The 25,850-nt window shown below is 40.9% G+C and overlaps 1 protein-coding gene across 2 annotated transcripts; it reads right to left on the bottom strand.

Moving 5' to 3' along the window:
• Positions 1 to 931: 931 nt before the first annotated feature.
• LOC108665397 (phenoloxidase-activating factor 1-like) lies at positions 932 to 19,006 on the bottom strand. Of its 2 annotated transcripts, XM_047882036.1 has the most exons (8): positions 18,890 to 19,006; positions 11,421 to 11,538; positions 11,133 to 11,257; positions 8,375 to 8,576; positions 7,732 to 7,852; positions 7,200 to 7,402; positions 5,698 to 5,900; positions 932 to 1,727 (listed from the first exon to the last, which is right to left on the bottom strand). In XM_047882036.1, exons 2-8 carry the CDS (start codon positions 11,515 to 11,517, stop codon positions 1,524 to 1,526), a joined length of 1,155 nt encoding a protein of 384 aa, XP_047737992.1. In that variant the 5' UTR covers positions 11,518 to 11,538; positions 18,890 to 19,006; the 3' UTR covers positions 932 to 1,523. The 2 variants fall into 2 exon arrangements, with proteins under 2 accessions (XP_047737992.1, XP_018007636.1); XM_018152147.2 differs by lacking the exon at positions 18,890 to 19,006 and having other exon boundaries at positions 11,421 to 11,614.
• Positions 19,007 to 25,850: the final 6,844 nt, after the last annotated feature.

The following is a 25,850-nucleotide window of genomic DNA, read 5'->3' as shown; positions in this document are numbered from 1 at the left end:
GCCTCCTGTGGCACGGACATCGTGGCACTTGGGTTTGCTGCTGTCACTTTCTTTCGGCGTAAGGTTAAAAAAAGTGACGTAGTACAGCTCATGGCTGTAGTACGTCTCTTCGCGCCTCCTCATCTTCTCGTACGCCTCCATTCCACGGGCCACGTGCAGAGAGCGTGATTATGCATGTCGATCGTTGCGCAGATCTTATGGTCGCTTATTGCTTGCGGTTGATGGTGCCCTGTAAACATTGCGGACAGGAGCAAGGGGAATACCGACATGGATAGGAGCAAGGGGTATAACGACAGCGGTCCTCAGCCTAAGACTGAGGTTTCCGGGTCTGGTCAGAGCTCATAAAGCTTCCCCATTTGGCGTCACCAAAGGCGTGACTTGCTAAAAAGGGTAGGCTGACACAAGGAAATGTTTATGAAAATATCGCAGTGCAGGAGATTATCTTTCAGCAAGGAAGACTTCAATGAGGAAATATCCAGGGACGAATGACAATAACATTGTCACCTTACACTAGACCAATTGAAAAATTACCAAACTAACTAGACTACTAAAGATTACGACGTCAGGCCGTTAGGCCTGCCGACGATTCGCAACATCGCAGAGCATTCACAGCTCGTTTCTGTAGCGGAAATGCAACGCACTGCTCCAATTCTGCCGTGTTAAACTGCCCGGCCTCTTCGCCGGTTCTTACCAGACACTGGCGCATAGAGCTGGGATCGAACCCGCAACTCGCTGCTCCAATCCTGGTACTCTGGCCTATTACCACTGGGCCACTTTGCCGAGTGGCAGTATACATATAATAACACGCCAGATTTCACGGGACCGTACACGTAATCCGATAATATAATCTTGAAGGTAAGAATATGGTTTGAAATATCCATGCATTTTATCCAGGACAACTGTGTAACCCAGCGGGTACTGAAACATTTGGGCTGCAAGTATTTTTTAATATAATGAAAGGTTTTATTGAATAATTGCTTGCATTTTAGTCGTATAACTCAGAAATAAATACACATTGTACTGGATTAGAACTATTTAGATGTCAATGCAATGTCATAAATAGGATGCTATCATTACCCAAAGTTGAGATTCAAATAAATTCTATCGATGCCGACCCTTTTCTACCGATGCCGTGTTTTCCCAAACGTCATATATATATGTATATATATATAGTTTGGAACTTTAATCCCTGGGTAAGCATGTTAATTAGGAATGCTTTCTTAAATGCAGCTCGCACTCGTCTCCGTCCAGCCGCAACGGACCTGCAAGTAGCGAGGTCACCCAGCAGACTAATAATATCATAACATAGTACAAATATACTAATAATGATACACTAATACTGTACCATCAACGCGGTATATTCAAAAGCCAGAGATCTGGCTATTAGGAAGTTGTTCCTCATTTGGGTCAAAAAATTTTAGGAAATAATAGTTCCAACCTTCACAGTCAAGCCAAAAAAACTTATCTATTCAAGGTCTTTGGTTAATCCAAAGACACTGAACATTCAGGGTATCCTCCAGATCCTATACCGCGAGGGTCTGGACGATCCAGTCCCGATACTTGTAGACGGCCGTGTAGACTCCGAAGCTGCCGTTGCTGCCGCACCGGTTACGGCCGAAGGAGGTGAGTCCTACGAGGATGAATTGCCTTTGATTGTTCGTGGTCACCAAAGGGCCTCCGCTGTCCCCCCGGCACGTGTCCACTCCCGGTTCACCCCCCGCGCAAATCTGAAGGTACGAGTAAAGGTGTAAGAAGAGGCATGGCTAAGGCAGTTAAGATGTCAGAGTAAATGGTAAGTGCGGTGACATCCAAGAAGGAAAAAGTTTCAAACCATAGTTCGCACCAATTTTACCTTGTTTAAGGGATGATGCTAGCTTGCAGTTGGTATACCGGAATAGGAGGTGAGCGAAGTGACAAGGAACAAGTTTCAGATGGAACAAGTTTCAAGATTGAACAAGTTTCCAGATGGGGTAAGTTTTAAGATGGTTTAAGTTTTCATATGGTACAAGTTTCCAGATGTCCGGGTTCTATCTGACGTCTCATTATATTCATTATAATTACATTAGAAGATATGATCATCTGTTATTGAGACGTAATATTCACTAAACGTGATAGCGGTTGATGGGAAAGTATCTGAGTCAGCGTCTGGAAGCAACACATGATAGATCACACGATAGCCGTGATTCTATAGAAGGGTTGGGAACATTGGTAAGCTTCCCGAAGCTGACGAGTACGCACGCCGCGATGTACCGTGCGTAAGAGCTAACCCCGACCTAACAGTCGACGCAGTAGCCTATATAACGTAGCATAAAGTTTCTTTACAGGGTCCGCCATATTCATGGCAACGCATGTTTGCTATATAAAAATAAATTGATTTCTAGGAGACTTTTCTTTTATAGTGGAGCTTAATATCATCGATTAATTCATCTATTTTATATTGCAGAAGTCTAAGGTGTCTAAATTTACTATTACTTCTTTATTCTTTCTTTCTTTCTTTATTCACACAGGAGCATACAAAAAAATTCATAACAAGAAAATGGCAAAAATTTGGAGAAAAAAAAGACAAAATGCTTCGATGCGAATGCCCATATAAGCTAAAAAGCTTCACAGGCGACATTAGCGATATTACAATCGAAAAACAATAACATATAATGACGATGGGATAAGGGAACTGAAAGTGACTAAATTGAATACATCCTGATAAAAACTAACCTTTAGCAAAACTGATATAAGAATAACTTGAGATCTTGTCACTATCCATAGTCTTAGCACAAACCTTACCATGCCATGCATATACCTTCGCTATAGACTCATTGCATCTCTTCAGCGTTCTTAGCTTGTAAAGGAGAGCAGCTCGTGTTTTGGTCAGGTATTCGTTCACAAATAGGTTGTCAGGCTTCTTTCTCTTCACTGCAATCAAAGTCCTGTTCCTCGCCTCCCTGGTGACTTATGGCAGTAGATAAAAATGCAATTGTAACCCTTCATGAAAAGGGCGAGAGTAATTCAGTCATTGCAAAAAAGCTCCAAATTCGTGTGGGAGGTGGTAAAAAATTCAATGAAACTTGTGAAACATGCAATCGACCTGGTCAAGGAAAGAAACGAAGTGTCCGAACAAAACAATTGGTCAAAAACGCCAAGGAGAAGTTGAGAAACCCTCGTCGCCCAGCTACAAAATTGGCTGCAGAAGCAGGAGTCAGTCAGACATCAATGCGTAGAGTCCTCAAAGAGGACCTAAAAACCTCCCCTTACAAGATGCAAACAAGGCATGAACTAACAGGCCGTCATGAACGGATGAGGCTCGAAAGATGCCAGCACCATCTGGATCTTATATTGCGGATGGCACGCTGAACAACTTGGTGTTCAGTGACGAGAAAAAATTTGACATTGAACTAAGCGTTAACCGTCAATGACAGAGTTTAGAGTCGAGATGGATCCGTGGCAACCAGAACAGCAACACGACGTCAAAATCCTATGTCCGTGATGGTTTGGGCCGCGGTAACTGCCACTGGGAGGTCCATTCTCGTTTTTGTCCCTTCAGGAGAAATTAAACAGTCAGCGATACATTTCGGACATTTTGAAAGCTGTGTTGTTACTTTGGGCCCGTAAACACTTCAACGGCTCACCATGGAGTTTTCAACAAGACTCTGCCCCAACACATGGCTCAAACATGACCCTAAACTGGATTCAGTGTCACATCCCAGCGTTCATTAACAAAAATGAATGGCCCTCGAGAAGCCCTGATTTGAATCCTCTCGACTTTTCTGTGTGAGCTATTTTAGAGAGTAGGGTCTGCAGAACACCTCATGGTCCTTTGGATAGTTTGAAGTATAAATTGACACGAGAATGGGACTTGATCCCTCAAGAAATGCTGGGTGTCTCCTGTGGAGCTTTCCCGCGTAGTTTGGAGGCCGTCATTAAAGATAAGGGTTGTCATATTGAATAAATATGTCTGAGAATTGTTTAGGTAATTCCTGGCTACTAGCTCATCCAATAAAAAAAATTAATGCACCTGTATGTTTCCGTGAGAAATAACAAAAAACATGCGTTGCCATAAATATGGCGGACCCTATATAGTCATGTGGTGCTATACTATATTTCTAATAAAAGTGTCTTGCTGACTGTGGCACCCGAACAATGTGATAACAGCCTTGTTTTATTAAAAATGAAAATCGACTGCTCGACTATTATTGTGAGTCTTTAAATCAGCAACATTGTCGCATTGTGTTTTATTTTCATGCGGTCAAGCCTTTCAACGGATTGTTTCGGTGATGTTAAACTCACTAAAACGTCTGATCAACGGATAATCCAAGAAGACATTCGTTTACTAATCACACTATTTCAGCAGCAACCGAAAACTGTAAGGAGTTTTGCCTGGCGTGCTTTAGTATTTACCTGTAACGTCAAGACTTTCTTATTGAGCCTACGACTGACGCAGAGACAGATTTGAAGCGTTCACGCATTGTTTTCTGCGTTCTTCGCAATCCGGTACGACCATAAACAGATTAAATAAAGGCGGTACTACGGTGGCAAGCGACTCCACGAGCCAGCACCAGCTGAGGGTGACTACGAGCGTTCTACAAGTCAGGGGTGTCGTGAGACAGTGGCAGCGATGTGGCAGTGACTGTCAATGACAGAGAGCAAAGGAATCAACAAGAAGAGACTGATTTACTGGGTCAGTTCATTAGCAGATTGATTAGCTAGAAAAACGCACTGAGAAAGTCAGTATATAAACAAGCGAAAGTCGAATGCAGCGACTGAAAACCCTCGAGCCACAGACAAGGCATCTTGAGTTGATCTACTTGGTTTGGATGGCTTGCAAATTTTAAGCAAAGCCATGAATTCGTTAGTGGAGTATAATTCTACAATTTTGTGAGTCGACCGCAATAGCAGTTAATCGAATTGATTATGGTGGATGTAGCAGAGTATTCCCGACATTTTGTTATATTTTACCTGATCATGTAATGATATTACTCTTTTGTGAGGTAACCTAAGCGAATCTCTAAGTTTTACAATGTGCTGTCAACTTTACGAGTTCCAAGACTGTGATAAAATCCTAATCTGTAATTACAAATAAGTAAGGCTGATAAAAAGTAATGTTCCGTTGTAGCATAAAGATAGGGGAGGTAGAATTTTGAAAATAATCCTGACCAAGTTCATTAAATACCCGTACTATTTAAATTTATTTTCACTTAGAGTATTAATAACATTTTAGACATACATCTAATCATATAACGCATGAACAACGACAATATCTACCCACCGACCTAATGGTCGACGTCTTAGCTTTACCTGAATCGTATCACTCGTGTAGAACCATTCTGTAATATAAGTTCTCTAGATAGTTGGAGTCTTACTTATCTCTTATGACCTTAGTTTCGTATCCTGATCCTCAGATGACACGTAATAATAGAGCGCTGACACAGATGGAACAAGTTTCCATATGGAACAAGTTCCCAGATGAACAAGTTCCCAGATGGAACAAGTTTCCATATGGAACAAGTTCCCAGATGAACAAGTTTCCAGATGGAGCAAGTTTCCACATAGAACAAGTTTCCATATGAAACAAGTATCCATATGGAACAAGTTTCCATATGGAACAAAATCCCAGATGGAACAAGTTCCCAGATGAACAAGTTTCCAGATGAAACAATTTTCCGGATGAGCAAAATTCCGAACCTTAAATTGCACCACCATCACCTGGTTTTCACTTAGGATGCCCAGGTAGGAGGCGTTGCAGCGCTGCATGTCCACCAAAGGGAGCCTGATCTCCTGCAGCACTGGGGAGGAGACAAGTGTCTCAGTCGCCCCCCAGCCTACCGCCAGAGCCATTTGGTTCAACACCGACGACGCCGAGATATTCAGGTCAAAATTGTTCGGGATGCAAATTGGTTGTATGAAAACTGTGGAGATAAAAAAGGTATGAAGATTGCACCCTAAAAAAATTATCGTGTGGGTGCCATTGTCTCATTTCTTAATTTTCAGGAATTTTTTAGAAAAACATTTAAATCAAAAGAAAGATTATTTCAATCAAATTAATTTTATTTAATTCGAAGCAAATAATTAATTTTTTCTTAGCTAGCCTTGAAAGTTATTTCTGATTGCAATGCAATTTCTATCCTTATAACAAAAAATACAATTGTGTTTTGAATAAATAATTTTCACTTTCAGTAGTACGACACTAACCACTCACCTGGGGACACTAACCACTATCTGGGGACACTAACCACTATCTGGGGACACTAACCACTATCTGGGGACACTAACCACTCACCTGAGGACACTAACAACTCACCTGGGGGCACTAACCACTCACCTGGGGACACTAACCACTCACCTGGGGACACTAACCACTACCTGGGGACACTAACCACTCACCTGGGGACACTAACCATTACCTGGGGACACTAACCACTCAACTGGGGACACTAACCCTCACCTGGGGACACTAACCATTACTTGGGGACACTAACTACTCAACTGGGGACACTAACCACTCATCTGCGGGGCACTAACCACGAACCCGGGGGCACTAACCACACATGGAGGCATCTTAAAATCTTTGTAACGAATTTTGCAGTTAGATGCCGGGAGCATTTATAGGTGTTCAGGAGTTATTCTTTATTTTAGCTGGTCATACCTTTCGACGGCTCAACTCCTCGGAGCGGAACAGTACGGCATTTTCAAAGTTCGAGAAAGATAGTTCCAGAAAGATGACGTAGCAGCCGGCCGAAGCCGGCTACTGTCACGGGAGCTCAGCACAAAGAACCTCATGCCTCAACGGTTAGAATAGAACTCCGACGACTTCTTGAACCGCACCATTGAGATTCAAACGTACCGATCACAGCAGAGTCTTGACGTATGATAATGATGACTGAACCTTCCCTGACGTATGATTAAACTGAACAAATTCACCTGAAGAGCGATCGCCATGAACAAACGTTCCATCACAATCTAAAAGACGGTACGCTAGCTAAGCGAAAAGAGTTGAGTCTGAAGTTTAAATTTGTGTATATGCTTTAAATCACTTATAATCACTTACAGTTACGTGACAGATATCTTTACCCGACGGAGCGATTTCTTAGTACTGTGAAGTTACACTTCGATTTCAAATATACAAAACTTACCGGTGCATGATGTTAACGATAAGATGTGCCATAATTACGATTAATAATTGAACAGTTTTTCTGAACTAAACTCACGTCCAAATGTAACAGGCCTGTCAAGCCTGACGACAGCGATGTCGTTGTTGTATCTCCCGTTTGAGTTGTACTGCGGGTGCCAGGTGATGGCAGCGATCTGACGTACGACAACGGGCGGCGCGCAGAAGCTTCTGCCGCTGACTAGAGGCGAAATGCAGTCGGGGTCTGTCTCTGTGTTCCACTCACCGATGTTCGCTTGTGTCCTTTGAGCGAAGACATCAAAGAGCAAGATAAGATGACAGAAATGGGTAGTTGAAGAAACAAGATAAATATACTTCAATTCAACACATTAAGTTAACGAAATAAGCTGAAGGGCAGAAAAATTTATTACATAACTCGGCATCGGAGGAGCCTCCCAACAGGCAGATAATAGGAGGGAAAAAATCACAAGTTGGCAATCAAGATAAAACAATACATTATTTGAAGTACGCTCACGTTTCTTCAGTCAACTTAACATTATTTGACAGTAAATGTTGAATCCAATTATCAATATTTGGGCCTTCGTGACGATACTTAAAATGACAAAACTAACAGGGAGCGGAATCCTAGGTCGTCAGGACGGACGCAATGGGCGGCGGTGACGACGTGCTGGCTCGTCACCAGCGACGCCCCGCACTGGAAACTCAGCTCGAGCTGACCACGCCGACCCGGCACTGGAGGAGGGGGGAAACTATTATAGCGAAGGAACTAATGCAATGGAAGAACTTTTGTAGTTAGGTTACTAATGATATGGGAACTATTGCAGTGAGGGACATAATGCTATTGCGAACCATTGTAGTGAGGTGACTAATGTTATGGAGAACTATTGTAAAGAGGTTACTAATGTTATGACGAGCTATTGTAGTGAGGTTACTAATGCCACGGGGAACTATTGTAGTGACGTTACTAATGTTATGGGGAACTATTGTACAGAGGTTACTTGAGGTCGACATCACCAGGACTGATGACATCAGTCGAGGTGATGTCATCAGTCATGGAACTATCTCACCATCATTGTACCAGAATCCGTATTTGATTCCAGGAAATGCCACATTTTAGAATTGATTTCAGAGTCTGTAGACAAACTTATCATGGCGCCTTTTAACAGTTCATACAAAATTCACTTCAAAAATAACCATTTCATCATATTTTAATTGCAGCTATCAAATGTTTTCGCGTACAAAATAGTCACGTACCCATGTACCCCAAGGCAACCATCCAGGGGTTGCTCCTCAGGGGGGCGTTCTTTCCCCCTGTAGTGAATGTTCTTTCAACGAAAAATTGGTTGCCGCAGGTCAAGGGCAGGTCGGTGGGGTGCCCGCCCTTTTCCCCATCAACTCCAGCAGGAGAAGAAGTATCCTCTACAGTGGGTGATGGCTGCCCTCCCTCGCAACACACCTGTGGGGGAGGGGTCGTGACCTTGTTTGCAAAGTATAGGATTTAACATTTTGTAATTTCAGTTTTCAGTTTGTAAATGCGGAAGTTAGATTTTTAGCTTATGGTCCGTGTTAGTCAGTCCTGCATTTTAACCCAAATAGTCTATGTGTGCTTCACCACATTGAGTGCGGCACGACCTCCCAGAACTGGCAGATGGCCTAAAAATGACCAATTTCGCGGATAAAAGGCCCTATTATTCTAAATATACTAGTAAATTTGTAGGTTACGGCGCAATAATTAAATAAATTTTTTAAATTAGTTTTTGAAGTCTAATGTGGTAGTACTGCCATCAGAAATATTTGTCGACAGACGCGATTGAAAAAACTAAATCGCGGAATTTGTCCGGAAAAAATACCCTGCAACCCACCGGGGGGGTCGTGCCGCACTCAACGTGTTTACCTGGTTATTTGTTTGTTAATTCGTTCAACACAAGAAGTTTTATTAATATACGCGAAGTGCTTATTCATACCTTGTCTTTCGTTCATTTATTGTTAATGCAGGTTACAGATTTAAGAGAGTGGATTTGCGGAAGCGTCTTTTATTGCACGCCTTTGTTGTGTTCCATGTTAAAGTATTTCAAGTACGGCTGACCGAACCTGGGGGACCTGACCGAACCTGAGTGACACCAGCAACATAAAAAACATATATTACATTCTACATCAGTCATCACCAAGACTGATGTCTTCACCATGACTGCTGTCATTGCCAAGACTGATGTAGTCACAATGACAGATGACTGGAAAGACTGGAAACCCATTTTCCTAGAGTTTGGAAATGCCGTGTGGTCACCAAAGCTATTAGAGGACAAAAATTTAGTGAAGAGTGTTCAAAGACGTGCAACAAGGATGATTCCGGGATTAAAAAGCAAGCCCTATGAAGAAAGATTAAAGATTATTAAACTTCCAAGCCTCTGTTATCGACATCTGCCTGGTGACCTCATATAAGTATACAGGTATACCCACGGTTTATACAAGGTCCCAGTGCTGGGGGACTACTTCTTCGTCAGTGTACTCGTATCTTGACACGGTCATGAAAGGGTTTCCGTTTAGATAAAACACTGAGTATTCACATTGTATTTAGTAAATCATGTCTATACGATTGCGTTATGCAGAGCAGCAATCCTTTCCAGCTCGTGACTAAACCATGAAAGAATGAGTCCTGGATGTTTGCATAACATAAAGTATGGAACGTTCTAAATGAAAATGGAAAAATTGTTACTAAGAAATATGGACAAATATATGGTATTCCCTAACACCAGAAGGAGCCCTAAATTTAGAAACAAGAACCAACACCAGGGTCTAAGGCTATAAACTAAAAAACTGAGTTGTTACATATCCTTGCGACAACATTTCTTCTCGCTTCGAGTCACGGACATCTGGAACAGTCTCCTTGATGGCATCGTTGACGCTTCTGGTATGAACGCCTTCAAGAACAGACTAGACAAAGCTATGCAGGAACATATGTTCAGCCTTGAAAGGCCTAGCACCTTACGAACCTTGCAATAAGTCCAGCAGCTATCCCAATCAATAGTCAGTTATGGAAAGATCGGGTTAAAGAGGCCAGACCTCTTGTGAATAAAGTCACGTAATGCACAAGAATCGGCAACAGGCCATGGGCCAATTTCTTTAGTCCTATTCAGGCAATGGGCCTATTTCTTCAGTCCTAGAAATAGGCCGTGGGCCTATTTCTTCGGAAATGTAGAAATAGGCCATGGACCAATTTCCACACTTCTATTTTATTCTATTCTATTCCTGACTAATGTCATCACCTTGGCTGCTGTCATCAGTCATGGTCATGATGTGGGAGTTGTGAGTCAAATTCAAGGCCAGATCTGGTGCTGGTAGGACACTGCCTTAGTATGCACAGGTCTGGTAACACTAACCAACTAAAAGGTCGCTTGAACAACCCAAGTGCAGAAGGTACACGGTGCACTAAGGGACTAAACAATTCGTATATACTTCGAAGCGCACGAATCAGCTTGTGTGTTCTCATGTTCTTATCTTTTATTAGTTTCTGGTAGCTCTTTGGTGTGGCTCGTACCTGCATCACTCGCACATTTTTGTTGTATATTGATGCTCGTATCCTCGTCTGTATGTAATAATTATAGCTCGTATTTTCAACGCTTCTGACAGTATTGCAAGTCAGCCTGATAGAGAAGACGATTGTCTGGGAACATTGAATATGAAAAATGATAATTATCTATAAACATATGCTGTCATTGTAAGAAAACTCGTGTAAAATAACAGGGTATTACCAGTATACGCCGGACAATAACTGTGTTCATTTCATCAATTTCATCCTCAATCAACGCTAGAATGTCAAGACCTCAACTAAAGTGTCTATATCTCTTTAGCCTCTAGCTTGATACCTTAGCTTTTTCACTTCGTGGGGAGTTTGATGTACAAAATTTGCTATGTATGAAGTTACAACTCACTAACAACAATAACCCAACTCGCTGGTAACGAGAACCCACCATGCGGTCATCGTAACCCCCCTTCTGAGGCAACCACAGCTCACCTTGATGGTTCGGTTAACAAAGCCGCATCTTCGGTGCCGCAGGGCCGCCGCTTGCACGTACGATAGGCGCTGGCCCATAGGCGGCAGAAGCTGACGGCAGTCCGTAAACGGCACGCAGTGGCACCCTGAAAGTTGGGGGGTGAAGCTATGTTGGGGTGAACTTCTATCACAGAGCACCTTTCAATCCCTAAAAATAAACAGTCATTTTATTCTAACCCATATTTTTTACTGAAAAACAACAAATAATTCAAACCTTATAACAACCTATATTCTTATCCTCTCACTCGCCTGAAGGCGTTGACTCTCCGAAGACGATAGGTCGTTGCGCCTCGCATGCAGGCAGGCCTAGGTAGGCAAGCCCGAGGATTAGTAGGCCAGGCTGCATCTTGCCTTATAGCTGGGCTAGCTATCTTTGGGAAGATGGGTAGGTCTAGGTGAGCTAGCTCAGGCTAAGTACACTTAAAATAAAAACCTTACCCTTTAAAAATATAAATATTTGTTAGATGATAATTATTTTATTTTATGTGTTCCTGATATAGGACCATGCAAAAATAAAAATAAAGGAAACATTGGAGTTTACGATTGAAAATCGCTAATGTTTTCAGGGATATGATCAGGGTACAGCCAAACCACTGCTGCTAGAACGTAGTTTGAAGTTTGAAGAAGTATTCACTGCTCAGCAACCCCTACAGAACGAAAACCAAAGAACGAAATTGAAGTCCCTCAGGAAATGCTAGGGGGCATGTAATGCGGTTGAAATAACTGACCTATAGCGAAGTAAACAAAAACTATCGGCTTTTCCGGTTTCGGCGCCGATTTCAGCAAAACCGTAACGACTCGGCGCCGAGTCCTTGCGGTGTTGCTGAAAAAGTGTCAGAGCCCTGTAGGGCCAATTGACATTGCGCTAGTATAAATCATCTGGAGAATAAAACGTCTCCAGTAAACTCATAGTCGAGTTGATAACTTCAATCTACAAAGGGGATACAAGGGACTGACACTTAAATTACCGGCATTGACATCACATATAACTAAGGTGTTACATGTGATGTGTAACTAAAAACACAGCCAAGAGGTTAGTACAGTAAATAGAAAATGCTAACTTTCTGAGCAAGATACAACATGGTTATCAGCGAAATCGCTTCTGATTGTCCCAGTTATTGGAGCATCACCACACTAGTTGTCGTAGAAGTGTATTTAGACTTTGCGTAAGCCTCGGACTATGAAGTTGACTATAGAGTACTTTTTTATCAAATTAGGATTACAGTTGAGAGTCGGACCAGACCTGATATCATGGATCAATAACTTGCTAACCGACAGACTACAAACAGCTGTTGTTGGAGGATCAAGATCAGGTGAGGCAAGGGTGAAAAGTGAAATACCACAAGGAATGGTGTCTGGTCTGATCCTCGCTCTCATCGCCGGCATATACGTGGAAATGTACATCGCCTGTACATCGCCATATGCGTACGACTCTAGGGTGCTGATGACTATTACGGACAAGAAAGATTTCAAGATGTTAAAAGATGGCTGTCTGTAATGGTGGCCAGACATCTCATCTTACGAGACATTTCATCACTATAGCAATTCATCATTTGGGACATTGCATCATTGCAACAATTCACCATAAAATTCTATTACGGTAACATGCGGCAGTGGCCCCCCCTTTTTTAAACTAAATTTTTGATGAAGTTTTAATTGATACGAGGTGGTTCTTTGTTTTGTTTAAAGGTACAACTGATGAGGAATGTATGATGTGAATTCGACGCCTATAAAATTATTCAATTTTTAATGAAACACAATTTTGTAAAAAGTGTTGAAATAGGCCCATTGCCCCGCCCCTGGGGCAATAGGCCCGTGCGCTTGGGGCAAGGCGCCCACCCTTGGTCCCTTTATCACAATTGCATATTTTTCGTTAAAAATGATAAAATAAGAAAATGTAATAAAAATATGACATTCTTTCATTTATTAACAACTCAAAAAATCGTATCCTTAATTTGAAAAAATATACTCTTGGCTTTAAAAGTCTATCACTGATGTGGAAAAAATATTTCATTGACATAAAAATATATATCCTCGACTCGAAAAATATATCCTTGCGATAAAAAATTCGTCCTTGACATGAAAAAATGTATCCTTGACTAGAAAAAATATATTTAGTTGATCAGAAAAAAACTTCGTTCCAGTTTCGTCCATAATCCAGATATTATGTGCAGATATTTTGTACCTAATCGTGATTTCAGCCAACACCATAAAAACTTATTAACTTTTGGCTCATTGGTGTTGACTGAAATCAACTTTTGGCAAGAGTCAATAACTCGATAAGTTATTGACTCGAGTTATTGACTATCGAGTTATTGACCGCAAGGCAAGAGTCAATAACTCGATAAGGAGTCATAAATACGCATAACTATAAACTAAACCTGCTGCTTTGAGGCGGCAAATAAAAAAATCATGCAATATGAAGTGTAATTTGTAATTCCAAAAGCTAGTCATAGTTTTGAAAAGGTCATTGAGACAAATCTAATGATGTAGGGGTATTTACTGAGGGGTATTGAGCCCACCATGGGCGCTTTGCCCCGTGAACGCATGGGCCCGTTGCCCCACAAGGTATCATATAATTTATATCGTGTCAACATTTTATTTTAAAAGCTAATAGTCTAAACTTGATCTCAAAATTATCTCCAGAAAATTTAACTTTCAAAATATAATTCACAGTAATTTCAAAAGCTTCATCTACAGTAATCGAAAACAGTTTTATTTGGCAGCAAAAAATTTGTATCTGGGCTAAAACAGTTATTCAAAAATAACTTAATAACGCGAACTCTTAGCAATACGTAAATCCGTAAACTTCATCCCAGTCAAACTGTCGACCGGCGGTAGAGAACACGGACCAATATCTGCCATACTTAGCGAGAAACCCGCTATGGGCCTTTGACCCGCAGTGGTCGTCCCTTTGTCCCATGTTACCCTACTGCACAAAGTAAATTTTTCTAACATAAGTAGATGTAGGTTTGGTTAAGTTAGAATTAGTGAAAGATTAAATGCTGAAATGCTGAAATGTCTATAATGAGGTGCCAGGGAGCAATCTGCGATACCTGATTAGGCCTGAGTGAACAACAGGCAATAGAACGAAACCACGCTCGAGGTTGTGATATACAGTATACAGAGTCGGTAAAGTCGGGATGTAACACCGCAACCTGTCATCGGATGGCATTCAGAAGAAGCAAGCTGTTATCGACCATGGAGTATAGATGAGTCCTTAACTCATATATAGTGACGTCATAGGGCAATAACTGCAAGAGCCACACGACAGGTGGGTTGAATCTTGCAGAAGTTCAGAACATGGGTAGCAAAATTTATGATCACATTTTATGGAGCCTTTGCGATCCCTCTCTTTGAGTACTGCTGCCAGTAAAGAACCCCGTTTAAACTGGGCGCAGTGCGGCAATTGGAAGTGATCCTGCGAACCTTCACATCGTTTAGGATCAACGGAATGGAAGAGCTGAATTACTATAAGGGTGTCTAGAGAGCCTAGGTCCGTACTCACTGCAGAGGAGATGAAAGAAGTATGTCCTTATGCACATATGAAAAATAATAACCGGACTGGCCCAGAAATTTTGAAGTTAGTCGTACAGAATCACGAAAAACCACGGCGAGAACATTGAGAGACAGTACGTGTACAGGTTACCTACATTACGCAACAACGCCTACGTCAGAGTTCAATGCCTTAGGGAATGGTTCCTTCCGTGGCGGTTACGACGCAGTTTAACATCTTGTCGACGAGATTGTGAGTACGTGAGTTCACCCTAGAGTCTCTCATAGGGGAGAAGGAATTTCAATCTAGAGCCTCCATGGGAGAGGGGGAAATGCACCCCGTAGTTTCTCATTGGGTAAGGGAGAAATTCAGTTTGTAGCCTCTTGTGGGATAGGGAGGTTGCAAGAAGACCTCTCTGCAATATATAACTAGGCCCAAATCAACAACATGCAGTTCAACGGGACCAAGTTTGAGGTTCTGTTGTACAGAGGTACCAGAAGAGCTGTACCCAAATAAAAATTTGAGGTGGCGCATCGATGATTATCAGTGGCTACAGGTGGAAATTATAGGTGGAGCACCGATGGCGCATCGATGCGGCATCGATGGCGTGTCCGGCCTATGTTCCACCTATGACCTGCCTATGGCCACCCATATAGTATATGTAGCTGTGTGGTGCAGTAGTGAGAGACTCTGTCTCTCGCACCCAGCGCCCGGGTTCGAGTCCCACTGAGGACAAGTTCTACCGGGAAGCTCAGCTCATGGTCAACTCAGCCATCCATCCAACTCTGGTTGATAAATGAGTAACTGGCTTGTCCAGGGGGCTGTGTAATGCAACCAAATGGTTCTAGCGGATCAGCGAGCCAGTGATGGTCGTGGAACTACCAGTGGCACCGAGTGCCCGGAAAAACTGACCTATCACCCCCCCCTCCCTAGTCGCCACTGCCAGGATGGGCTATTACAACAACAACAATATGAATTCGTTGAAATTACCGACCCAATTTCTAAAACAATTTTGAAAATTGAAGACAGAATTAATAACTTCGAGCGAAAACTTAAAGATTCTTCTGCCTTTTCACCGGAAACTTATTCTAAACTTTACACATCTGGTTCATGTCCTGGTACTTTATATGGTTTGCCCAAAATTCATAAATCCGATTTTGCCTCTAAGTTTCAATTCCGGCCAATTTTTGCCGCTTACAATACGCCTAGTTTTAAACTTGCTAAGTTTTTGGTACCTGTTTTAAACTGTCTCACGAATAATAAGTATACTGTAGACAATTCTTATACGTTTGTGGACCGCTTAAAGGATTTTACCAACGTTCAGGACCTAACTATGGCCTCTTTTGATGTTGAAAATTTATTCACTTTAAGCATCCTTCTCACGTTAAACTCTTTTTCGATTACCTAAATTTGTGGCATAAATCTATCAAATTTACTATGGAACTGGAATCTAACAATAGCCTGTCCTTCCTCGATTGCAATATTACTAAATCTAATGGCCGTTTTCAAACTTCTGTATTCCGAAAATCGACATTCACAGGCCTCAGTACCAGCTTTTTAACTTTTGCTCGTTTCGATTTAAGATTAATGGGATTCAAACACTTTTGCACCGAGGTTTTCGTATTTGTTCTACTTACAATATTCTGCACGCTGAATTCGAATTTTTACGAAATATATTTTCGCTTAATGGATTTCCGACTAATCTGGTGTTTACCCAAATAAAGAAATTCATGTCCAAGCGGTACCATGAGGTTGCTCCCGAGCGCGACAATAGGGATGTTGTTTATTGCTCTCTTCCATATTTCGGCCATACATCCGAAACTATGTCAAGAGAGCTAAAACTTTTGTTTTCTAAGTATTTCGCAAATGTTAATCTTCGTGTCATATTGGTAAACCATTTTAAAATCGGTTCTTTTTTTAGGTACAGAGATACTCTCCCTGTGCATATGCGTGCGTCCCTAGTTTATAAATTTAGTTGTGCACGATGTGCATCTGCGTACGTCGGGATGACGTCTCGCAATCTTTATTCTAGGGTCGCAGAACATAGGGGCAGGAGTTTTAGAACTGGTAACTTACTGTCGCGCCCACCTCATTCGACTGTGCGGGTTCACGCCGAGCAGTGCGATGTTCCAGTTTCTGACAGTGACTTCACAGTTTTAGCTTCCAGTTCCGGTGTTTCTGATTTGCGCATTTTAGAATCATTGTATATTTTTAAACAGAGGCCTAGTTTGAAATTAGCTTTTAGCTCTTACCCGCTTGAAATTGTAAATTGGTAAGTTTTGCAGCTTAGGATTTTCGTTGTATTCTTGACTGCAATAATACCTGATTTATCTGTGTTCTAGAATTTTCGAACTGACGATGGAGCTGGACTCCGAAACGTTTTCTTTAAAGATACTATGAATTTTTGTGGAGTTTTCTTTGCTATTAAGTTTTTAGTGAATTTGCGATTCAAGCAAACGAGTGATATTATTACCAACAACAACCCTACTAGGAAAATCTCTTCTTCCACCAATAACTGCCCATTGGCACCGCGGTGGCGCATCGATGAGCCACCGATGGCCACCTTTAAAATGAAGTCGATAAAAAAATTTCCTTTAGCTTCACATACGATGCATTTAAATGCACTGACATTGCTCCAGACAACCATATTCTGAGGACTACGTATGAATATACACCCTGGCAGTACAATTAACAATGTCAGACATGTAGCAGGAACAAATTATCAGAGTACCATACTCATATCGTGTGAGAAATCGACTTGAAGAAAGTCCCAGCCTGCAGGATTCGAACTCCGATCTCCCCCACGCGAAGCAGACCCTCTACCGTTGCGCCATCGGAGAGGACATGGCAGGCGAGTAATTTTAAAAGATTTAACTGAGGTATTGCATATATTAATTTCATCGAATGATAGAAGTTAATGCTCCCACCGTGATGATTAGATGGTTCCATTCTCCATTTTATATGAACATGCTGCTATAATCGAGAAAGCAGCCGCTGAAAGATACTTCGTTTATCCATAACGAATGATGGTTCAGCTCAGAGCAAAGGCTACAGGAAAATGTTTGATGAGTATCGAAGTTTCATAATGTGAACATTACACCAATTTTAACAGCGGCTCGATTTGAAATATTTTCGTAATTATCACTCGATGATTTTGAAAAGTTAGGCGTGAAATGCCTTCATCACTTCGTCTCACTATTTTTCTGCAGCCTAATGTTTAATATTTTTCGTTGGAAAGACGTAGACTCCACTTAATTAGAAATGTAGACGTAAACTCAAAATAATTATCTGGCGGTTTACGAAAATTTCCCCAAAAATAATTAAATTTCACTATCGAAGTCAGCAATAGAAAACCGAATTTTTACTCGTATCCCTCTGCGTAAAGAGGATACTATTTTGACAAGCAAATTACCCGGAAAACACGTATTCCAAGCAGGCCGTGTTAATGATTAATGAGAAAGAAGCTCAACGCCGACGTGCTCCAACCCAACAGGTATGAACGTGTACACTTGTAGCTGCTCGCTGCGCTTTAGAGATGCCGGGCCGCTGTCAACTACGTCAACGTGGCTTTTGATACAGTAAATGCGTCAACTTGAAAATAATATAAATATCGTGAAAACCACATAATCGAACCATATAATTTATACTTATTGATACAATCAATTAGTCTCAATTGATCACCATATTTCAAGCACAGCATATATGGAGCCTACACAAAATTCGCAATAAATTTACGCAATTCGCAATTTACGCAATCGGCAGAACCGATTGATCAAGTCTTGAGGCGAAATAAAAAGTAATGGAGTTACATAAAGAAGAAAGTTTATTTTCCTTGAGGTTAGCAATACACATGAAAAATTGAATTCGCCATCATCTTTTGGAAAACTTTCATTTTCGCGACAAAATTTTCCACTGCTACTCGGAAAATTTATATCAGGAGCAGTCCAATACATTCCCAGTTACTTCACTGTAGCATGAAAAATTTGTGAACGCCCTACAACTGTCCGTCAGTTTTACTCGTACTTACCGAATTCACGCTAAATTAAACGTGAATCAAAATCTTACAAGCCAAGCACGCAGAACGAAATCATGGTTTCATCTGGAACTCGAATGAACCGCAACCTAATAACTCCTTTCTACCTTGGATAAATCACAGTGGCAAATTCCTTCGTGCTCTGTGCTGTTTGGGAAAACGGTTAGCGGTGGTTTACAAGAGATTTACCTGCAATGTGCCATCGATGATTCTGATCCTATAAATCATCGATGATTCTTCGATGACTGCCGCCTGTACTCGCCACACTCTCGATTTATTGGAGTTTTATTGTCGATTTTTGGCAGATCTGGCCACCCACCGTTACGCCACCTGTAATCTACCATCGCCACCTATAATAATCGATGCGCCACCCTTAACTTTTACTTGGGTAATGGAGCACCGCTACCTGGCACCTGACAACTCGTAAATCGAAGAGAAGCGACTAGTTCGCGATCTAGGGGTGTTGTTGAACACTCAGGTCAAGTTTGGTGACAAGGAACGGAAATAACCGCATGAGGTAGGCGACAGATGGGGTGGATCTGGCGGACGTTCAGAACATGAGAATTGGAACCGATGATCACACGCTTTAGAGCCCTTGTAATACCAATCCTTGAATACTGCTGCCAGCTTTGGACCCCGTTCACACTCGGCGCAGTCCGGCAACGGAAGGTGTCCAACGAACTTTCACTTCCGGGATCAGAGGGATGGAGTTTAACTACAGGGAGAGGTTGGAACGACTAGGTTTGTACCCACTATAGAGGAGACGTGAGAGGTATGTTATTCCATACACATGGAAAATTATAACCGGAATGGCACCAAACTTCGAAATCGAGACCTTCAGGATTGAGATATACCATAACGAGGGAAGGGGAAACTGTGCAGGACCCCCACCACTACGTAACATATCTACGATCAGATTTCAATACCTGCCGGAAGGATCACTTTCCGTGTCATGACCGAGGCTGTTTGACGTTCTAGGAAGAGTAGGAGGAAGAGTTCATCCTGGAGACCTTAAAGAGACGGCTGGACGTGTTCCTAGGCACAATCACTGATCAACTCCTCCTGAACCACTACCAATGGCGAGAAGCAAGCGACAGCATCGTGCATCAGCTTGCCCAAATGAGGGCGGATGCGCAATAGTCACCGGAGGCGATCCAACGTGACCTGGGACTGCTACGCCCGAAACAAATACTTAGGATACTAAGGAGGAATTCACCCTGTAGCCCCATATGGGAGAACGAGGAATTCACCCTCTAACCACTTATTCACCCGAGGAATTCACCCTGCTCCCCAGCGGGAGAAATTCGCCCTCTAACCACTTATGGGAGAGAGTGAAATTCACCCTGTCGCCCCATATGGCAAAGTTAGGAATTCACATTCAAGAAACGACAGGACCATTAAGCGTTGGATCAACGAACAGATGAGAGTGTGTTGGGCACACAACCTCCCCCTCATGCGTCTCGGGGAGAACTGAGGTGCGAGTTGCCCCAACTCCTTGCTTGGACAAATGAAGGGCTTCGTTGCCAAAAGTTTATCACGATTCAACACAGAATTTATTTGCGTTTTTAAAAACCTTACGTTTGCAAATGTTCAAGTTTATGCCTCTTAGATTGCTATCCTTATAGCTGATTAATGAAATTTAACTTTATGGTTTACTAGGTAAGAGAATAGTTAAATCGTTGAAAAAATACGACTAAGGGTTTACATCAGTGACGCTGATTAGCCTGCTTGGGAATCCCGTTAAAGCTTCTGGCCTTGACATACGACCTGCGCTTGTGATGATAACGGGACGGCGAAGAGTGCAATGATAATTATTTATTTTCCAAATGATGTAATGATGTGGCACAGAAATTTTTAGCTGAATTTGAACTCGTTAATATTACACATTAAATATTAATTAGATATATTCACGATATACTAACTAAACTGCACACAAAGCCTACAAATGCGTCTCGTAATTTAATATGCCTATTTAATAACTACTAAACCCTTTATTACGTTCATTTTTTGTTATCTCCCAGTTTCTTTTTCTACATGCGAATGTTTTTTCTGGTATTTCTACAGAGCGTTGATGGTTTTTAGACCTTCAGGTCAGTCTGTAAAACATGGTAACTTCCAGTGTCTGTCACAATTTTTAAGTGATTTATACGGCAATAAACGAGCGGCACTGCATCAAAATCGATTATACCTATATTAAAATGTTTGTTATAATTATATATTTTGATCATGACTATTTTTTTCCTTGGACAGAATTTCTGGTCCATGAAGCAATTGGCACGGGATGCGTATCCTGTTTGCCGACTGAGACGCGAGAAGAGGTCCTTATGATAGATAGCATTTATCTCACTTCCTGTAAAACACGGTGTGTACTTGAATATTTTCATATTTTATAAGCCATTATAAGGGGTTTAACTATTGGGAATTTTTTTGCAGCAGTTAATTGAAATAAGTGGAAAAGCACAATGATGAATTTCTTGGTATTTTATTATTACAACACTTCTCTTTAACTTCATTTGTTTGTTTGTCAGCTACAAATTTTATAATCGATATTTAACACACTTCTACCTGTTCAATCGATCAAAAATTTTGCACACTTGGCTAAAGTCAAAGACTATGCTTGAATCAATTGAAAAAATAAATAAATTTAAAAATACCAATATTAATACAAAAATTATTTGAAAAATAATTTCTTTTTAATATATAAAAATAAAATAAGAAATTCATTGTACATGTGTAATATCGGAGACACTGACCTCTTTTGAAGTGTTGTCTTTAAAAAGTAATTTTTAAACGCATATTATTACTTATTAACTAGCGTGGAGTGTCAGTGCAGTGGGTTGAGATATACAGTATTACGTGAAATTATAAGTTTGAGTGGAGATAATGGTCGGCTTCAAACTCAATGATGATCTATAGTGACTTCAATTGATTTTTTAACTATTTAAACTTCTTTGTGAACTTCCTTAGGTCGTTTATTACGAAGTTCAGTAATGCATTATCTTTACCATGTAATTTGCAACCATTACTCCGCCGATGCTTGCGATGAAATTAATGTATATAAATGTTCAATCACTAGATATTTCTGTATTTATTATCAAATATTGATAATACGGAAGTTGTTCTTTTGTGGTAAAACGTCGATTGAACATACAAGTGAATTTCCGTTCAATGTATATTGCACGATGCAAATTAGAATATAATTTTGGAAGAGACCCTGGCTGAGAACCATCAGCCAGTCTGCGTTTTTTCAATCGTCATATCTAGACTGGTAATAATGTCCAGCATAAATAATTAAGACTTGACTCGGATCTGATTGTGTTAACTTATTACTTAATGTACCCTGAGGATTCGACTGTGTCTACAAATCGGGTTCAAATTTTCAATTTTCACAACGAATCAGACACATCCAAAGTGTTGGGACGAGCAGTAATAAATCTTGTATCATGTCAAATATTTGAAAGTGAATATTGAATATATGAAACACCGTTTTCTGATTTAAATGCCATTTGGTAACCTGCTTTTTGATCTGCCAGCGTCATGCAGTGAGAAGTTTTTTCGGCATTGAATCTAAGAAACAAGCTTAAAATATTTTGAGTTAGATACCCAATGTAGGAACATATATCAGACATTATGTTTGATCTTACCCTAGAGCAACTCTGGCATTTTGTCTTAAAACTGGTGTCTGACATTTGCTATTCGGTTGATACTCCAGATGACGATTACGTATATCAAGCATAACATTCCCAACCTATTACTACACTGGAATTGATTTTTTAATTGTCATAAAATGATCACTTTCAACACATTTGAATTACAACTTGCCTGAATCTCATAAAAAATCATGACACCGAAATTATGAACGAGCTTTAAAATGCGTCTACACAATATAAAGAACATGTTGATGAAACGATAAGTGTAAAGGTTTGGATTTAGGAGTTGCATCGTTTGGATTGTATTCATGGGCAGTACTGAGCATATTAGATGGGATAATGAACAATTACGAGCAGACAAGTTCGACAAAGGATACCATTTCAGCTATTTATTCTTTCTTTGGATAGAGGCAGAAAGATGGGCGTATGAAAGACACTACAGACGCTATTTAACTAGATTTATCAAGTATCTTCATCCGACCTCAAGAATCCTCGTTTTTCGACGTTAGTTAAACAGTCTCGAATGCTATCAACGAAAAGTTGCATATGAGGCCGAAAAAACGATTAATTGACGTCGATTCATATAAACGATACTTAATTTAATGTCGGATGCCTGATGAGACCGGGATATTGGTTTAAATTTAAACGAAAAAAGATACTAAACGCTTGTATTTCACAACGATGTGTAATGATATAGAACAGCAAACAGGTGTGAAATTTTCATCCAAATTTGATGTCACGCGGTCATCTTTTTACCGGCACCAAGTATAAGATCTTTGAATAATAAAACCGACATTACATGGAGAAATTGCCCGCGTGTGGGTCATCCTGACCCAGTTTGGCCTGGCAAAATGGTGCATCAGAGTTAAGCGCAGTGGCCTGTCGTTATTTGGACTAAATCATTCATTCATTTTTTAATGTAAGTGTGAGATCGAGACCATGAAATTGGTAAAAATGAAATGGGTTCAACATTACTGTGAATGAATCCAATCCAAAATCAAACTAACACAGCTTAGGAGTTCGATGTGACGATTCGAAAAATCAACTGTGCGTGACCGGCACAAGTAGAATTCATCCAACTAATGATTTGAATCCTAAAATCCGGTACTTTAGTTATAATGGAAGATTGGTAGTGAAAATAGTTATGTATTATTCCAAGCGAATTGTGCATCGTACGGGCACTAATACACTGCGGATGGATATAAGTTTTATTGCGGGGAAAGAGAGACTTAAGAGTCCCGTGGAGCAGTCGCTGAACGCAGCATCGAGACCAAACGACATAACGCGGTTAAACTTCTCGCCCAGGCTGCCTTCTAACGTCGGCATCCTACGTCTGGCTGCACATTCCTCTCCTCCACTCCCCCTCCTCTACATTTTTAATCAGCGAGCGACAAACTACTAAACGAAATTTTACTCTATTATCAAATTGGTTGTTTTCTTACTGATAACCCTTGTTGACAAGACGTGTTCATAATTTACGGCAATGCTGTGTCGTGATAGCACAACCAAGTTAACTTAGGCTGTTTCATAAAAGCGCGTGTAAAGATCGCTCGAGCATAAATACTATGATTTCATGTCAATAGAAATGCATATAAGTCACGAAGCATCAAGAGTAATGTGCAAAAATACGTCTCGTGTGTCACAAAAATGTGTGTCTAAACTCGGCACTCTGGGCGAACTGAGGGAAATTTTGGCGGCAGCGTCTGGCAGCGTAGTGACGTGGCTGAGGCTGCGCGAGAATAGTGACGTATGAACTGCACTAATAATTGTGCATGTATTTTTTTAGTTACGTCGAGGCATGCAATTTCATTACTATTTAAAAACTCTCAATTTCCAGAGTTACCGCAAAATTTCTCATCTTCTTATCTCAGCCGGTTATCGTTGTCTCAATACCGATGCCGAGGGATGTGGTACGGTATCGCCGTACCACATTGCCACGGCATATATAGGGCGTTGTAAAAATACCTTCAAAAGTTTAGCAATAAAGACTTTAAAAAAATTCTATATACAAATTATATTTTACAGTCGCATTCGCGGCCTTTCAAAGTCCGCGCTACGCTACCATATCAGAAGTGCGTGTAGACTCGAGACAACAGTGAGCCTTGTGTTCCCGAAGACAACGGTTGACAGGATGAGTGGGGAAGGGGAGGGTTGAGGAGTTATTTATTGCTGTTAGCCGATGACCGTGTCAGAGTGCGGTGCCCAGTAAAAATTAGAAGCAGTGTAGGAGCTGGGCCGGCGCTGAACCAAGAGCATGATAGAAGCATGAGGGAAGCAGGAATCCAGCAAGGATGTCCGCTTATTAAGGGTTTCAAAACGTTCTGCGTAAGGCCTTATTTGGGCGCTGGCGCTCGGCTTAGATTGGCAGAAACGCCGCTTAGAGTATGATATGCTAAGGGCTTTATGCTCTATGCATCATTCAATCAGCAATAACACATTTATGAACATTATTGTATATTCTGGTACAACTATTTCTGACAAAAACTCAGCAACATGTTAAGACACTGAATATACACACATCAATAATGCAAAGGGCAGAGCAAAGCGTAAAAATAGGATAAACACAAATAATGCAGGAGTCTTCAATCATAAGTCATTTAACGAGATTAAACGATGGTTATCTCCTTCCTTAACCACAAAATTCACAAACCCCCATTAACCGAAGTAGCGAAAATCTTATCTTTATTCTTCGATGCAAGAAAGGAAGATTCTTCCATTCAAATCGAAACGTATTCGAGGAACTAATATCAACCTAAGTTCAGCGTTACCTCACCCGTCCTATCTGTTAAGGTAATACGTTTCAACAGCTTCAAATTAATGTCTGAATCGAGATAAGAATAGGCTATGGCCGATTTTCATTTGGCATTTTTATCAACACATTAATTGAAAATCGAGAAATCCTCATAAAAATCAATAAAGTAAGGCGATGATTAAAAAAACACATTTGATAAAATAAATAAAAAAATTTGATGGTCAAATTCATACTCGATTATTAATCTAATACCAAAGAATACAGCATGAGCTATCACGTTTACTAGACACGACATTCAACAAACGAGAAAAACTGATGTAGGCCACTACATCTCGACATTGGAAAATTTTTTAAAAATACGAAATACAAGTATTTACAACAGCTGAGTGCTATTTCACCGATTTAAAATTTATCATTATCTTGCACCACGTGCCAGCAATTCGTAATTGGATACAATTTAATTATTTCCGGCTTGGTGACGAGACGACACTTCTGAACAATATATTTCACCCAATGCCAGCAATTTGTAATTGAATACCATGCAATTTTTTCAACAGAACTATTATTCTGCAGTCACCGTATGCCAACTAGGCCCCGTAGTTTTCAAAATAAACCAACATTTTTCATACATGTTCTTCAAAGTACCGTCTATTCAAGGTTGCGATAGTGCTGTCAGTGTTGTACGAGGTTGTCACGCATGCACTGACAGAGGTGCCTCTGTTGGCAGACGTAGAAGAGTAGCTGCAAG

Source organism: Hyalella azteca, unplaced genomic scaffold (genome assembly GCF_000764305.2).
Source record: "Hyalella azteca isolate HAZT.00-mixed unplaced genomic scaffold, Hazt_2.0.2 contig9536, whole genome shotgun sequence".
In the NCBI taxonomy this organism is placed as follows: Eukaryota; Metazoa; Arthropoda; class Malacostraca; order Amphipoda; family Hyalellidae; genus Hyalella; species Hyalella azteca.
This window is presented reverse-complemented; position numbering and strand designations above follow the sequence as displayed.

Bases quoted from the DNA above. Each gene is read 5' to 3' on its own strand.
- LOC108665397 (XM_047882036.1), bottom strand. From the start codon at position 11,517: ATGCAGCCTGGCCTACTAATCCTCGGGCTTGCCTACCTAGGCCTGCCT. The intron at 8,577-11,132 runs GTGAGCTGTGGT...CCTCCCCCACAG, and splicing joins TTGTTAACCGAACCATCAAG to GTGTGTTGCGAGGGAGGGCA. The intron at 7,853-8,374 runs GTACGTGACTAT...CCCCTCCTCCAG, and splicing joins GGTTGCCTTGGGGTACATGG to TGCCGGGTCGGCGTGGTCAG.